This window comes from Myodes glareolus, chromosome 4 (assembly GCF_982192425.1).
Source record: "Myodes glareolus chromosome 4, mMyoGla1.1, whole genome shotgun sequence".
Taxonomy (NCBI): Eukaryota; Metazoa; Chordata; class Mammalia; order Rodentia; family Cricetidae; genus Myodes; species Myodes glareolus.
The window spans coordinates 57689782-57707503 of record NC_142029.1 but is presented as its reverse complement, the minus strand read 5'-3'; the positions used below and the strand labels follow the sequence as shown (position 1 = coordinate 57707503).

Sequence of the window (17722 nt, the reverse complement as noted above, 5' to 3'; positions counted from 1 at the left end):
CTTAGGAACTGAACTTGAGTCCTCTGCAAGAGCACTACAGGTGCTTAACCTCTGAGCCATCTCTCCAGCCCATATTTGTGTATCTGTTTGACTTTGCAGTGCTGGGACTTGAACACAAGGTCTGGCAAATGTTTAGCCAGTATTCTACCATTGAGCTAGATCTCTAGTCAGTGACTTTATTATATTGACTATGTCATTTTCAGATGCACATGAGCCTGTCTCACTAATCAAGCAGCAGTAAAATCAGGATTAAAAGCTAAAGTTGCTCCTTTGTTTGACCATGGGAGTCGTGGATTCTCCTTTTTTTTCCCCTCCTCATTTGTACTTCACCATTGAAACTTAAATTTATCAGAAAAAAAAATGCCTTCCTTTTTGGCTAAGCTTTTTCTAAGAAAGTATGAGCTCTATAATACTTTGGTATTAATTTTAGTGTATTTCCCCTGCAGTGGTTTCCTTGTTGATAGATTTGTTTTATTTATAATTTGTCTTCTCATCCAAGTCAGTACTATTTTGAACCCCTCAGAATGACAAAATAATTATTTCTTCTTTTATTCATAAATTTTCAGCATTCTTTGTTTTTGTTTTGTTTTGTTTTTAAAATGGGGTTTCTCTGTATAACCCTGGCTGTCCTGGAAATTGCTCTGTAGACTAGGCTGGCCTCAAACTCATAGAGATCTGCCTGCCTCTACCTCCCTAGTGCTGGGATTAAAGGCGTGCGCCACCACTCAACTTTACACCATTCTTTAAGTGAGAAGAGAAAACTAGAGTCAGCAAGATGAACTTGGTTTTTGCTGGGCAAGCTTGGCAGCCTGAGTTCAATCCCTAGAACCCATGTAAAGGAGGAAGACCAACTCTCCACGATTGCCCTCTGACCTCGCGTGCCCCCTGTGGCTGTGCCCCACTGATGTCATCACGGTTGTCCTCTGACCTCGCGTGCCCCCTGTAGCTGTGCCCCACTGATGTCATCATGGTTGTCCTCTGACCTCCATGTGTCCTTTGTGTCTTGAGCCCCACTCCTGTCATGCACACTCAGCAACAACAGGAGGAGAGTAGAGAACTGGCTAATGGCTAATTGAGGCATCGGTCTTACTGACTTCAGCAAAATAGACTTCTTTTTCTGCCCAATTCTCTTTTAAATTCCCAAGTTACATTTCTTTTTCCCTTCATAAGGCAAATCAAGTAAAATGTGGAAATGCTGGTTTTCGGAATTACAGAATTAACCACTAAAACACTCATAACTTCTGAGTCCTAACCTTTAATACATCAGGGTCTGACATATTAAGTGCTTGGGAGCAGCTCCTGACCTGCTTGGATGAGTATTTCATGGTAGAATAAAGAAGGCAGTGTTCCTTTCCCATGGTCTAAAGTGTTTGATAAATAAACCAACTGAATATTGCCTTTCTGCAGGTCAGAAGTGCATATTCCCGCCGTGTCTGTCCAGTTTGGAGTCATCCTTGAAGCATACTGTCGAGGAAGCGTAGGACACATGAAAGTGCTTTCCAAGCAGGTATGAGCTTCTGTTTTATTCAGTTTTGTGCACAGTGATCAATCGAGTTTATCAAATGCAATTTCTCTGACTGCATATTTCTTTGCCCATTCAGTCGGTTAACCTGATCAATACTTTGTGGGAAAGGACTGAGTCTCATGAGGCCCAGGCTGGCCTCGAGCTCACTATCTAGTTGAGGAAGACCACGGTCAGGAGATCCCCCTGCCCTAGACTTTTGAGTGCTGGAATCCCTGCTGTCACGTGGTGCTGTGTCTTAATTTATGCTCTGCTAGGGACTGGGCTCAAGGCTTTGTGCTTGATAGACAAGCAGTCTACCACTGAACTACTTCCCAGCCTTCAGCACATGCTTTAGAAAAACCTGTCAAGAAAGGAATTTTCAACAAGCTTAGAATTAAAGCGTAAATAAATAACAAATGGAACACAATTAGCCAGGTTTTCTCATATTTTCTGTATTAATGTTTGCCTTAAATTTTAATGATCTATACATATTTCATGGTGAACACAAACCAGTGTTTGACTTGTTTTTCAGACTGAGATTATTGAGGTATAAACCCACAGATACCATGATTTCTGTAATTCAGAATCCTTGTTACCGTTTCAAGCTATGTGTTCATGCCTAAAATTGTGATATGCTCTAACAGTCAGGAGGTAATGTTGATATTACTGTAAGTTATTGAATAATTACCAAGAATCATACTGTTTATACTGCTTTAAGTATGCTGTCTTTTTATGCTCCTGATAATTCACCAGTATGTGTGTAAAACCCAGGCTGCCCTTGAACTCATGATCCTCTTGCCTCATTTCCCTGCCCCAAATGCTGAGATTACAAGAATGTGCCACCATTCCTATCTCTTTTGCCTTGCTAAACAAGCTTTCATAGGCTTTTAGGAGATGGCTATACCTTTTGGAAAGCCCACTGGGCGTGGTAATAATAGCTAACATTTATTTACAACGTGGAAAGATATCATTAATCCCTGCAATTTAGAACCCAGTGTTCATAGTGACCATCCTTGTGTGACCACCTTTTCCCCTTCCTCCATTCACCCTTAATTCCCACCCTGCCCTTTGCACCTCCCCTCCCCTGCAAGCCTCTGATAAGTGATCTTTATTTCCAATCATATTATTTTTCTCTTTAAATCCCTACAGTAATTGTTCATAACACTGAAAAAACAGATTTTCTCCCAGGGTCCCACTTGGTTCCTAGCTGTTTGACCTCACCAGTCCACTCTCTTCTCTCACTCATTGTTTCTGACCACACTGCTTGTTATCTTTGTTCTCTGGAGCATTTAGTACAACTTCTAACAATGTATATGCAATCAACCTCCCCTTCCCTCTTTCCCAATCCCAAGTCCTCTTGTGTCATAGGCATACACTCTATTGCTAAGTTATAGCCACATCCCTCTTTTTCCCTTTGTAGTGTGTGTGTGTGTGTGTGTGTGTGTGTGTGTGTGTGTGTGTGTGGTCGCACAGGCACAGATACAGGGGCTGGAAGATGGCATCAGATCCTCTAGAGCTGGAGTTAAAGGCGGTTGTAAGCCATCCACCATGAGTTATAAAAATTAAACTCCAGTCCTCTGTAAACACACTTAAACACTGAGCCATCTCTTCAGGCCCAATCTCCACCTTGACCCACCCTGTTTTTCTATTTAAAAACAAAAATTCTATTTTGAGACAGTCTCACTTTTTAACCTCCTGAGTAAAAGTGATTACAGACTTCTGCCACCAGGCCCAGCCTTTACTGTTTCCATGACTGATGAATTCTAAAAGAAAGACTCTGTGCCCTTTCCATGGTGGGTGGGGTGCAGGCTTGCCACAAGGCATGTTGAAGTTGTTTTCTCCTTCAGGCAATCCTGGGAATTGAACTCAGATCTCCAGACTTGGCAGCAAGCACTCTTATCCTCTAAGCTATTGTGCCAGCCCACCATCACTATAAAATTGTTAAATGACAATTGTTGAAATACTTAAAAGTATTTTTTGACTTACGATATCTTAGGATACTATTCCAAAAAATAAATATCAACACAATTATCAATGGGGCATAGCAGTTACCAACTGTACAACATGGAAGAAATCCTAATTTGAAATAGTTCAGAAAGTTCTGGTTTCATAGACCAGTTTTCATCTGGTTTCCTTGTCACCAGTGTTTGTACAGCCCCTGAGTCTGTTGAAAAATCGAGTGTCTGTGGTTTTGACAGATGGCTAACTTGGCAAGCACCAGCCATCCTGATTTTATCATCAAGTTACATAAAACCATCTTAAGTTTCTATGAGCAAAGTCTCAGCTTCTCTTTTGGGAAACTACGTGCTATTTTCCTACTTGTAGAAAAATACATCCACATCCTTTCATAGTCTTAATGGTTTTGCATGGAAGCAAAGTTCAAAGTTTTAAAATGAAAACATGATGCAAAATGAATTCCTTGATAATGGGATTTCAAACCAGTGTAGATTATATTTGCCTCATGTATTTTATGCTTTTCTTTATATGTGTTTGTTATTATTTGTTGTTTCTAGTTTTAATGACATATGAAACATTTCTTCTGGTTCATGATTGGCTATGATTATTGTGTCTCAATAGTTTTATATAATGCAATGTGAATGGAACTTACTGTGTTCTCATGAGTTTTATATAATATATGAATGGAACCTCAGTTATTAAGTAATAACAGGAACCTCTGTGGGGACAGTGGGGTCTCTATAATTGCCCTGCCTGGCTAGGAACTTGCTATGTAAACCATATTAGCTGTTCTCCTGCCTCCACTTCCTGAGTATTGGGGTCATATGTGTTCATGGTCAGAACTGACTACAGTGAGTGCTTGTTTCCTTCTTTGATAGAGTGAGACAGGGTCTCACTGTATCCTTGGCTGACTTGAAACGCACTATGTAGACCAGGCTGGCCTTGAACTCACAGAGGTCCCTCTGCCTTAACCATTTCCCTGACTCCCTCACCACCACCACATACACAGTAATTAAAGGCATGCTCTATCATGCTTGACTAAAGTGGCTTTTACGAATAATGTTTTTGATCTAGTTGGCCATTGCTACACTACGAGTACAATGTTTGTTTGTTTGTTGTTGGCTTAAGTTTTGTTAGCCAGAGTTATCCCAGATTCTAGGGCTAGATGATGACTCAGTGGTTAAAATCACTTGTTTTTATAGAGGACCCAGGTTCAGTTCCCAGCACCCATGTCAGACGGTTCACAACCACCTATAATTCCAGTTCCAGGAGATCTGGCATCCTCTTCTGGCCTCAGTGGGCACCTCCATATGCATAGTACATATACTCAGGCACGTGCACATATACACACTTAATAAAAATAAAACAAATCTTAAAGCTAAAAGCAATTTGTGGGGGGAGGTGGAGACAGAGTTACTCTGTATAGACCTGACTGTCATGGAACTCCCTTTGTAGACCAGGCTGGCCTCAAACTCAGAGATCAGCCTGTCTTTGTTCCCAACTTCAACCCCAAGTGCTGGAATTAAAGGTATGCACCATTGCACCCAACTTAAAAGCAAGTAGTTTCATCTTGGATAACAAATACCTTCAATCATGATCTGTTCTTGTTGTTCTGGCAGTAGAAAGAAAACAGGCTGAGATTCCAGGCACATGATGATAGGTTTTGCCAGGCACGATAGCACATATCTTTAATTCCAGCTGAGTAGCCTGAGCTACATAAAAGGCTGTGTCTAAAATAACAACCGAAAAACAAGGACATGGGAGTAGGCAGTAAGGTTTCAGTACCAGGACCAGCAGGTTACATCTGTACATAGCCCCTGTCTCATTGTGTAGACCAGATGGAGTGGTTCAGATTTCCTTACTCGGTGAACTGTAAAGTTGAATACAGTTTCACACCTGTCTGAAAATGCCCAGTCTGTGCCTGCTCACTGTCTCAAATTTATAAGATATCATTTAATAAAGGACTTAAAAATGGTACCTTAACTGGTAAATGATAGTAACTTACTGTGTGTAAATTCTTCTTATATGAAGGATTGTATATGTGTGTTTGGTTAGAGCTACTAATAAATGTGAGTGTATAATATATTATTTTTAACCATATATGAATTTTCGGGGTGGGGAACCTTATTTTTCAGGTTGAAGCACTCAATAAGTTAAAAACTTTAAATAGCTTAATCAAATTGAATGCCGTGAAGCTCAACAGAGCTAAAGGAAAGGAGGCTATGCACACTTGTTTAAAGCAGAACGCTTACCGGGAGGCCCTCTCAGACCTTCAGTCGCCTCTGAATCCGTGTGTCATCCTCTCAGAACTCTAGTAAGTGGCTGTCTCTGCTTTGCACAGTGAGGAGCCTACGAACATAGCAATGCAGAAGATCTCTGAGTCGCTATGTTGAGGAACTGGTGGGGCTGGCTGTTAGCCCAAGGTCGTCAAATCTAACTGGGGAAGGAAAATCTCAAGAGTCTTCGGAGACTGTGTTTGTATTTATGAGACTGTAGAGCTACTAGCTAGATTTATCTGTGGAATTAGAAATATTGTAAATTAATTTCTTTAAATTATACATAATTTCAGTTGTATATGGGAACATATATAAGCCAGCTTTAAAAAACGATTTCATTATTTTTATTTGTGGGGGTGTATTCAGTGTTCACAGTGGCCAGAGGCATTGAATCCTCTGGAGCTTGAGTTACAGGCTGTTGTGAGCTGCCTGCCTGACTTGGGTGCTAGGAACTGAACTTGGGTCCCCTCCAAGAGCAGTATATGCTCTTAACCACTGAGTCATCTCTCCAGCCTAAGTTAGTTTTGATACAGGGTCTTATATAGCTAGCCCAGGCTGACTTTGAACACATAATCCTCTTGCCTGCTGAGTGCAGGTAACACAAGCATGTGCCACCATTCCTGGATATATTATCCATTTTTAAGAACTGAAAATCCTGCATGAGCAAAATGTTGGAAATCATGACATATTTACTGATTTCCTATTTTAAAACAATATTTAAATGAATCTCTGAACTCTTTCCCATCTTTTCATTCATACAGAAGTGGAAAGTTATAATTTGTGTCAACAGCGGTATTCAGAATTGAATCCTCATTGTGAAATAAAAAAAAATCCAGGCTTGAGATATGGCTCAACATTTAAGAGCCCCTGCTGCTCTTGTAGAGGACCAGGGTTTTGTTCCTATCACTCATGTCAGATGGCTTACAATAGCGTGTAACTCCAGCTCCAGGGGACCTGACACCCTCTTCTAGCCTCTATACTGCATGCATACATGTACGTATACACACATAAGTAAGATTCTAGCCTCTGAACTACACACATGTACATATACACATATAAGTAAGATTCTAGCCTCTGTACTATGCACATATACATGTACATATACACACATAATAAGAAATGTCTTGTAAAATGAAGTTGTTTGTAATCCTAATTTTAACGCAGTAATGTATTCTAATCTTTTACTCACTAAACATAAAAAGTTAAGGAAGTATAAGAAAACAAGGAGAAATTTCAAATGGAGGTAATCAAAGGTCGGGTGCCAGCCAGAACTGACCTCAGGGTTCCTTTTCTACCCAGAGAAAGTCCTCTGACTGTGACTTGTGTAGGCTCTGAAAGAAATAGGTGAGGGGTTTGCATGCCTGATGCACGTTGTTGTACCGAAGTGGTTGATTCCCCCTTGCTGATTTCAGTGTTGAAAAGTGCAAATACATGGATTCCAAGATGAAGCCCTTGTGGCTGGTCTACAGCAGCAGAGGCTTTGGAGAGGACTCGGTTGGAGTGATCTTTAAAAATGGTGATGGTAAGTCCTAGAATTTTCACAGCTTATTGGAATGGTGTGTGTGTGTGTGTGAGTGTGTGTGTGTGTGTGTGTGTGTGTGTGTGTGTGTGTGTGTGTCGGTGTGATAGCAGCCAAGAGGCCACTGCCAGTGCTCACAACATTAGCTCTTTTCTTTCTGAGAAATTGCTTCTACAGTTTAATTAGTTAAATAATAAGCCTTCCTATTTTGTCATATAAAATAAAAATATTAAATCTTTTGATGAAAAACTTATAAAGGAAAGGCTATCTCTGTACATTCATGCATCCTGTTACATATCATTGCCAGAGTTTCACATTTGGATTAAGCTGATGACCCAGACTTGATAAGGAAATGCCAAAGGCTGTCATGGCTTATAAGCTCCACGGCCACAAGGAAGTCCTACAGCTGATTAGCTCTAAGGTCTTCATCTCATGAGGGTATAACATCTCTGTACTAGAGTCCTTAAAGGATTCACAGCAAATAACTTATTTATACGTGCTTGCAACTTCTTAGTAGAACTTCTTCAAAGTGGTTCGTGTTGCTTGAGATAGTGTTTCACTCTGTAGCAAAGACTGACCTGTGTTCTTGACTCAGCCTTCCCAAAGTGGAATCACATGAATGTGCCCGCATAGCCAGCCCTCATGATGTATTGCTAAATATTTTACTTTAGTAGACTATACAAATAGTATAACTTGTTATTACTTTGAAATTATTTTGTCCAAAAGTACTCTTTAGGGAGAGACAACTTTAAGCAACCCAGGTTGGCCTTGAACTCATTATGTAGCCAAGAATGGCTTTGCACTCTGCTACATTCCCCACCTCCAAGTACTAGGATTACAGTGTGTGCCATCATGTCGGCCTGAAAGTACTCTTTAACTTTTATTATTTGTTATTATTTTGGCCCAAAATCTCACTATATAATGGAGGCTGGCTTCAAATTTTCAATCTCATGAGTGCTGAGACTAGAAGCTCTCATGGACATGACGGTAAATAAATTCAGTGAATATGGACAAGATTAAAATTGGAGGGAAAAGTTCAGTGCTTGGTAACAGGTTTAGCAAATCTGACCAAATGCCTAATGTTGAGTTAACGAGTGGGGGCAGAAAATGGCAAGTGCATCTAACTGAGAGGCATTTTCCTTAGATTTGCGGCAGGACATGCTGACGCTGCAGATGCTGCGCCTGATGGATCTGCTCTGGAAAGAGGCTGGTTTGGACCTTCGGTGAGCACTCCAGTGCATCTGCTTATTTCATGATGTTTTCCTCCTTCCTTTCCCTTTTGATTATTGTTCATAATAATAGTATGGCCTTTTACAGTGTGCTGCCCAAACATTGCTCTATTTGAGTCTCATCATGATTAAAACTGAGCATGCTTGAGATTCCAGAGAAGGGATTTGGACTTTAATATGATTGGAACAGGCATCTAGAATCAAGTGCCAGGTTCCAGTTTGAAGCTTGGTGTCTTTCATTTTGAGACTGGGTCCATTATGTAGCTCAAGGTGGTATTGAACTTGCTGTACAGGCAAGATGGACTGGAATTCATTATTCTGCCTCGGCGTCCCAAGTGCTGAGATTCCAGCCATGTGTGGAGACACATGTGGAAGTCAGAAGACAGCTTTTGAGAGTTGAGGTTTTGGCTTCTATGGATCCTGGGGATCAAACCTCAGGTTTGGCAGCACGCACTTACATCTACTGAGTAATCTTATCTGCCACCTTGTTTGTATTTTAAAGGAAGAGTCTTTGTTTCTAGATCCTTCTGGAATATACTTTTCCAGTCCTCTTAAATAAGAACAATCTAGTGTGATTTTTTTTCCCTTTCATGGCACTGTAGCTGTGATTGCAATGTGATGTCTGTGTTTTGCCCTTTTATTGAAAATAATTTTGTCCCCTCACAAAATATATCCTAATTGCAGTTTCTCCTCCCTCTCCTCCTCCTAGTTCCTCCTCACCTCACCTCCCATCTAGATCCAACCCCTTTTGTTTATCATTAGAAAACAAACAGGTTTCTATGGGATAATAGTAAAATAAAATATAGTTAGTAGGATAAAACAAAAACTAACACATCAGAATTGGGCAAAACAGACAAGCTGAAGGAAAAGACACACAAGAGAAGGCACAAGGAACAGACCCACTTGTTCTCACACTCGGGAATCCCATAAAAACTCTAAACTGAAAGCCATAATATTCATAAAGGACGTGAGGGATAAAAAGGAAATAAAAATCATAAAATTAAGTCCAGGCAGTGGTGGCCTGTACCTTTAATTCCCAGCACTCAGGAGGTAGAGGCAGGCAGTTCTCTGTGAGTTTGAGGCCAGCAGAGTAAGTTCCAATTTATAATAAAATAGTTCCACACTAGCCCAGAATGGAGTATAATATAGGTTTACTTAATAGGGGGTAAACTCATAGAAAGGGTAGCGATCTACTTTACACACAGAGGAAACCCTGTCTCAAAAAAAAAAAAAAGATAAAATTATAAAAGGAAAAGCCCTGGCATGACATTATGATTCTGATTCTGTTGAGTTCATTTTCTGTTGGCATCTACTTCTGGGCAGGCAGCCTACCCTTAAGAGTAGTTTGCTTCCCCAGTGAGACTCCCTTGGAGGAAACTAAGTTTTCATTTGCAAGTGGTCATCAGTTGGACTTAGCTTCTGGGTTAGGGATGGGAGCATCTGTCCACTTCTTTCAGCTCTAGGATGCCCTCTCAACAATCACCCAGAAAGGACCAAACGGTCACTATATGTGGTATATTTTCCTTTACCTTAATGAGTTTCTGATTAACTACTTAAAAATACTACCATGTGTGAATGGTTGTTCCCTCCTTTAGCCACTCGTAAGGAGTATATCACAGGTAGAGAGTTGAGTATGTTGCTTTTGTTATTGTTGAGACCAAATTTCTACGAAGAAGTATCATAGGGGCCAGTGAGATTCTCAGTGGGTAAAAGAGCAGCACAAGCACACTTGGCTCAGTTCAGTCCCCAAATGCCATGATGGAAGGAGAGACACCGAAGCACAATCATATAGACGCAAGAATATAGTATGTGAAGCAGCTTGAGGGAAGAAAGGTTTATTTGGAGCTAATGGTTCAGAGGATATCATTCCACCATTGTGGGGAACTCACTGAGGCAAGACCAGCTCCTAGCCTTAGACAGCAGGGGCTGCTGGGTGATCTTCACAGGTTGCAGGTTTGGCCATAGGATGGGCCTTCATCAGTTGCAAAGACTGAGCTGAAGACTGGCTGCTTAGTGCTGCTTCTTAGTCTCGTCAGCCTCGTCGAAAACCCCAGCCCAGTTGTTGTCTCTGTTTGGTTTTGTCCATTCCATCCAAAGTTGGCATACATTTAGCATCATGAGCATCATTGTCACCTCAGATAACGGAGACAGCCATGTGTGGGAGTGCTGGGTGTTCTCAGCTGCTGTGCAGTAGGAAACATCAAGGGTCCAGTGGGATATTACTGGCACTTTGTCCTCTGACCCCATATTTTTAAAGTGTGGAGCTTTGAGTTCTTTCAAACGCCCATCTCTTTCTCACCAAACCTTCTTTACTGTTTCTATAAATATCTGTGCTCCAGTGTGCCTTTTGTGTTTGTTTTTCTTTTGACCAGCTGTTCAGATTGAACTGGGTCATGCAGCATGCACTCTCAGTCAGTCCCAAATGTTTGGGTACCTCCTATATGTTACTATTTTAGTAACAATGCCATGCTTCCGTTAACGAAAATACTTTTGCTCATTTAAATTTTCTCTGATATCTCATGATACTCTGGTGTCTTTCATGTCAAAAGCAGAACATTCATAAGGTATAAATATCTTGACACTATGTCTTTTGCTTAACAATTAGTTGTCAGTTAGCTTTTCCTGTCGACTGAAACGTTGTCAACCTCAAATCTGTCTGACATTCAGTAGACTTGACAGTCCTCTGCATCCTGTGTCCCTGTGCTACATGTCAAATAAAAAATTTGAGTAGTTGTCTTCACTTACACATCTGAGTTTTGAGGCAGGCAAAGGGGGCAGGAACTCTCCATTATGTAACTCATTCTGTAGACCAGGCTGGCCTCAAATTCACGGAGATCTACCTGCCTCTGCCTCATGAGTGCTGGAGCTAAAGGGGTGTGCCACCATGCCTGACTCTACTGTTAGAATTTTCTCACTTACAAGAGACTGTGCAAAAGTTGTATGTAAGATATTCGATGCTGTTGGTGTTGGCAGGATCAGGAAAGGAAGCATGTGCAAGCAAGGGAGAGTTTACACTGTGACCTTCGCCACCCTGTGTGGCAAAGGAGGGATAAAGGGCTGCTGCTACCTACCTCCCTCAGTGCAGTGTGTCCCGTGCTGTTTTCTCATGAAGGTAACATTGTCCTTAGGTCAGAAAGTGCAAGAAAGAAAGGTAAATGGCAGAAATATTGCCATGTGCTTTATAAAAAACTGTAGACATTCAGGGTCAAGAAGGCCCCAATGAGATGATTAGGGAGAGTTCCAAGAGTTTGCCCCCAGCATGACTTCTGTCAAACTGTCTTTCAGATGAGGGTGTTTTTTCCTTCCCATTGTGAATGTTCCATCCTTAAGTCACTGATTGCTTTCATCATTGCTTGCTTTTGAAGAGGAAGTTGTTGGACTTGTGCCTAGTTTGGCCTGTAGTGGGTTGCTAGGGGGTGCAGGAAGCAAGAAAGTGCACTTTAACCCAACCGTGTTTGCTTTACATGGGTTGTGTCACAATAGGCTGCCAGGCAGTAGTGAAATATTTAATGTTCTTCCTTAGTTCTCTAAAAGAAAGAGAAGTAAATTAATAATATAGGCTTAGTATTTCAGTCTGCCAGAATGTAGTTCGCCAGTGTTGCTCTCACTTAAAGGAATATACAATGACTGAATTGTTTTTTAGAAGTAATGCTAGAAACCAGCACAGTCTATTCTCTTATCTCTACTATACTCACTAATGCACTCTATTGCCCACACAGTTTGCTCTTGTCTCTCAATCCTTGCATGACCTGTAGGACCCCCATGCCATCTTTCCAGCAACTCATATCTTCTCCTCACTTTGCTCGTGTATTCTGCCAGCCCAGTCCTCCCTCCTTTACTGTTTAAGTATAGGGCTTTGCTTAGCTCCTCGGGTTGGCCTTGATCTTACTGTGTAGCTCAGACAGCCTTCAAGTCTGTGGAAAGGGCGATGAGGGAGGAGCATGCCCAGAGCCAGAGGAGGAAGTCGGGTATCCAGCTCGATCACTCTCTACCTTGTTCCTTTGACCAAAGGTCTCTAACTGAACCTGGAGTAGGTTGGCGGCCAGCAAGCCACACCAGCTCCCCCAGCCTGGTCTCCACACCACACCCAGCTTTCTATGTAGATGTTAGGAGGTCTGAGCTGAGAGCTCACAATTGCATAGCAAACATTGTCACCCACTGAGTCATCTCTTTATCTTACAAAGATCTTTTAAAAAGATTTTTAAATTTCTAATTATGTCTATTTGTGTATGTCTGTGCGTGTGAGGGCAAGTGTCCTTAGAGACCAGAAGAAGACCCCAGACTCTGGCGCTGGAGTTACAGGCTGTTGTGAACTGTGTGATGTGGGTGCTGGGAATTGAACTTCCATCCTCTGTAAGAGTAGCGGGTGCTTTTAACAACTAAGCCTGCTCCCCTGCCCCATCCACGGAGGTGTGCCTGGACTTCTGCCAAGACCTCTCTTCATAGTGACCACATTACCATTGTGCCTCGTTGCTTCATAAGCTCAGGGAGGATAGGGACTGCTCATTTCTGAATCATGTCTGACATCTGGTAGAACGTGTGCCACCCAACCGTTTACTGAACCCATGCACCCTGTCCTTCGGTTGGTTGGTTGTGCTAGGATGCCATAGAGACCTTTCACTAGAGGAGTGGTGTGACGACATTTTAAGCAGGTCTTACTGCTGTGGAAAGCAGGAAGCCCAGCTTAGAAACTGTTGAGAATTCTGAGGTGAAGGTTGATGGTGACTTGGACTGGGGTATTAGCAGGTAGGGTACAAAAGCACTAAGATTCTGAGTTCGTGTTTTCTATTTCCTCCACTTCCTCATTTCCTTCCCATATTCTTCCTCCCGATCCCCCCCTTCCTCCTCTTTCTCCTTCTCCCACATCTCATAGCCCAGAACGATTTTGAACTTCCAAACTTGTCTCACTTTCAAGTTCTAGGATTACCATTCCCGGGTCTGAATCAGTTTTAAGTCTGGTAAACTAAATGTTGGCTACGAGGAGAGTGAAAGAAGACCATAAGTTTGTAGATGGGAGTACTTGGAGCGTGAAATTACTTTAATAAAGATGCCATTACATGTTTCATAAAAAAATGATCCTGGTTCCAAAGTTTTAGAGTAAAAGGCAATGACTCCTTGTTTATCTAATGTGCATCTGTTAATGTGTTCAGTCTAATCGAATATTTCACAAGCATAATTATGTAGCAGACAATGCATTAGTTGCAGCATTCTGGTAAATCATCCCATCCGCTGGCCCAAGTTTATTCTCTAGCAGAAGATAGAGCTTCTATTTTCCATGCGGTGTTACCAAGTGATGACAAGTCTGACCATGATAAAATTCTTTTCTTCTATGTCAAAGGAAAAACTTAGAAAATTAATGTTTCCCCCATGGAAAACACGGTCCCTTATGTCTATTTTTTTTTCCTTCCAGGATGCTTCCTTATGGCTGTTTAGCAACGGGAGATCGCTCTGGCCTCATTGAGGTTGTGAGCACCTCTGAGACAATCGCTGACATTCAGCTGAACAGTAGCAATGTGGCTGCCACAGCAGCCTTCAACAAAGATGCACTCCTGAACTGGCTGAAGGAGTACAACTCTGGGTGAGTGTGTCATCATCATTTCTTTACCCGAACACGAGCACAGATAATAGTGACCAGACAGAAGTGTTTCCATTGCTTACTGCCTCAGTCAACACAGATGCCTCGTGAGCCTTATTAAATCTTAAGACATCTACTTTATCTCAGCGTTTAGAAGCCTCTCACTATGTTAGAGTGCGTTTTTAAGATAGCGGGTTGAAGCTGTTGTTTATAGCATCAACTTATATAACTATATGAACTTAGGTTTCTAATAGGTTAGTTCTTTTAAAAAGATTTGTTTATTTTTGTTTTGTTTTTTGGGTTTTTTTGGGGGGAGGGGAGGTTGAATGTGTCTAGTCCTGGCTGTCATTGAGCTCACTATGTAGACCACAGAGATCCTCCTGCCTCTGCCTCTAAAGTGCTGGGATCAAAGGTGTGTGCTGTCACTCCCAGGCTTATTGTTGTTTCTAATTAAATGTACATGTGTGTGGGTATGTGCACCACTGCAGGTGCCCAGAGAGTCCAGAAGGAGGTTCAGATGCCCTAGAACTGGAGCTACAGGAGTGTGACCAAACTCAGATGCTCTAGGGACCAGCAAAGCTCCTACCTGAGAAGCCATCTTCCCAACCCTAATATGTTAATTTTATGATTTAAGTAAATGAGTTTGTATAGTCTGTGATCTTTCCAAGCTAAAAGAAAAATATTTAAAATTTTGTCCTTGGCTGAGGATATAGATCAGTTGGTGGCTTTCCTAATATTGGCAAAGCCCCAGGTTTGATCCCTAGGACCACAGGTACTTACTTAGTGACACCTGCCTATAACCTCAGCATTCAGGAGGTAAAGGCAGAAGAATCAAAAACTCTAGGGTCATCCTGAGCTATAAAACCATGAGACCCTGCTTCAATAATAATATAAGAAGAATAAGTTTATTTATAGTAAGGGTGATGAACAATATCACTATTCTAGGAAATATTTTGCTGTGAAGGAAAGTGTTTTACAAGTACTTTTGACTAACCACTTAAATCAGATTTAAATTTTATCATTCACATTGTTCAGGGACTTTCATGTGAGAATTGAATCAATTTCAGTCTAACAGCCTTCCCCAAAGGGGCTGTATCCTGGCTTCTGATTGAGGTCACTGACCAGCATGGTGAGAATGACAGTGCTTGACTCTAAAACCTGGGTGCTAGTCTGAGACCACCCTGACTAAAGTGGCTTCCTCCTGTAACCCCAGCACTTGAGAGTCTAAGGGAGGAGGGAATTGCCGTGGATTCAAGGGCAGGCAAGTTCCTTGGTGATTTTTGTGCCCAAATGGGTTATAGAGTAAGACCTTGTAAACTGAAACCAAAGCTAGTTTAAAAAAAAAATTCCTCGGCCCCAGGATGGTATAGCAAAGCCATGGTGGCCTCTCACAGTACCATTCATGAAAGCGTAAGTCCCACTAGCACAGGACTCCTAGGACATAGGGACTTAAACAGCTGAGGTTCAGTGAGGCGATGTCCTGAAAGCTGTCTGACTCTCCTGCCTTTCAGGCACCGTGTGGCCATTCAGCTTTGGTTTGTTCTATGAGTTCTCTGCATGGTTGAGAGCATCAACATGGTGTAGGTCTCTCCCCGACACTGAGGCCTGACTCAGCTGCTTCTCTGTCTGTCTCCAGGGATGACCTGGACCGAGCAATTGAGGAGTTCACCCTGTCCTGTGCTGGCTACTGTGTAGCTTCTTATGTCCTTGGCATCGGTGACAGGCATAGTGACAACATCATGGTGAAGAAAACCGGCCAGGTAAGTTGCACTGCAGAAGCCATGGGCTTGGGTGGCATTAAGTTGTGTTTTTGTCTTTCACCTTTCTACCAACCCCATTTCACATACCATTTGCTATTGCTATTATTTAAAAGTAACCTGTTCTCTCATTACAAAGATTTGTATTTGGCTCTGTGAGTTCAAGGCCAACCCGCTCTACAGAGCTAATTCCAGGACAACTAGGGCTGTTACACAGAGAAACCCTGCCTCGAAAAAAAACTTAAAATAAATAAATAAATTTTAAAAAGAATTTGTATGCGGTGCTGGTATGGTGGTATGGACCTATAATTAGAGCACTCAGAAGACTGAGGCAGGAGAGTTGCTTGCTTGAGACCCTGTCTTAACCTATGTAAGTGAAAATGGAAGAAAGTAACAAGGTGGGGGCTTGAGAGGTGGCTCATTGATTAAGAACACTGACTGCTCTTCCAGAGGACCCAGGTTTGGTTCCCAGCTCACAACTGTCTGCAACTCCAGTTTCAGGAGATCTGATACCTCCTTCTGGTTCTTCAGGCACCAAACACATGTGTAGGCAAAGCACTCAATACAAATAAAATAAAAGTAAATAAAATCTGGTAAGAAACAACGCTTTGAAAAAAAAAGAGTAGAATCAAAATGTACCACCTTTTTTTTTTCTTTTCTTTTTTAAACTACTTTCTGTGTAGCTATTTGCCTGTGTGTTTGCTTGTGCGCCATGTGCGTGCCTGGTGCATATAGAAGCCAGAAACGGTGTCAGCTCCCCTAAGACTGGAGTCACGGACAGTACTAAGCTGCCATGTGGGTGCTGGGAACCCAGGCTGGGTCATCTCCTGAAAGAGCAGCCAGTGCTCTTAAACACTGGTCACGGAGCCAGTCCCGAGTTTTTTGTTTTAATTTTGGAACATCAGACTTGATCACTGTAGGAGTTGGGAGAAATGCAGGTGGTATCTTTCTAAGGTAGCTAGGGAAGCCAGATGAGGTGATTTAATTTCAGTCTTTTCTCAATTATTTACAACAACTAGGTTTTCTCCGTAAAGGTTTTTGTATTGTGCACAGGCATAGAGAGTAAGATGGTCCAGTGACTCAGCAGAACTGAGAAAATGGAAGCCTGAGGGTCTTGGAGAGCCATAGTTGGCTCTCAGAAAACCGAGGAAGTAGAGCAGTGCTCTCAACTTGTGAGCCGTGACCCCTTTGGGGGCTGTGAAACAGGGTTTGCCCTGAGACCATCAGAAAACACAGATGTTTGCATTACAGTCCATAACACAAGATTACAGTTATGAAGAAACAATGAAAATAATTTTATGGCTGAGGGTCATCTCAACATGAGGATCAAGGGAATGGCTCAAATATGTAAGGTGGGTCCTGTGTAGACTGTGCTGGGGGAATTCGCTCAGATATATTAAATTGGGGCCTGATATTAAATCAGTATGACAGTAGTCATACCAAATAGAAATATTGAAGAGACACCGGGAAATAAGATCCCATTTATTTTTCAGCTCTTCCACATAGATTTTGGACATATTCTTGGAAATTTCAAATCTAAATTTGGCATTAAAAGAGAGCGAGTACCTTTTATCCTTACTTATGACTTCATTCATGTCATTCAGCAAGGAAAAACAGGAAATACAGAAAAATTTGGCAGGTGAGTATTGCCCTTGTGTCAAGGAGAAACATCTACCACTTCTCTGACCAGGTCGCTCACATTTTCTAACTCTTCCTGTGTTACTGTCTTGTGTCTGTGATAAAATGCTCCAACAAGAGCAACCTGAAGCAGACAGGACTTATTTTGGCTCGAGTTTCGGGGTCTTGCCGTGGGGGAGCCACAGTGGCAGAGCATCGGTCCACAGGGAGCATCAGCACCCAGTCCTCCCGCTGATTAGCCACACAGGCCTGCACAGAGGCCAGTCTC

General features: G+C 42.0%; 1 protein-coding gene across 3 annotated transcripts in view; it reads left to right on the top strand.

Moving 5' to 3' along the window:
- Pik3cb (phosphatidylinositol-4,5-bisphosphate 3-kinase catalytic subunit beta) overlaps positions 1 to 17722 on the top strand; it is a 107780-nt gene that overhangs the window by 85945 nt on the left and 4113 nt on the right. For 2 of the 3 annotated variants that reach the window (XM_085689599.2, XM_085689601.2), the window contains exons 16-22: positions 1408 to 1507; positions 5596 to 5774; positions 7149 to 7258; positions 8400 to 8478; positions 13895 to 14062; positions 15696 to 15819; positions 17310 to 17455. In XM_085689599.2, the coding sequence (XP_085545725.1) occupies positions 1408 to 1507; positions 5596 to 5774; positions 7149 to 7258; positions 8400 to 8478; positions 13895 to 14062; positions 15696 to 15819; positions 17310 to 17455 (906 nt within the window). The remainder of the gene's footprint in view (positions 1 to 1407; positions 1508 to 5595; positions 5775 to 7148; positions 7259 to 8399; positions 8479 to 13894; positions 14063 to 15695; positions 15820 to 17309; positions 17456 to 17722) is intronic. The other variant, XR_015001849.2, reaches the window with a different exon arrangement.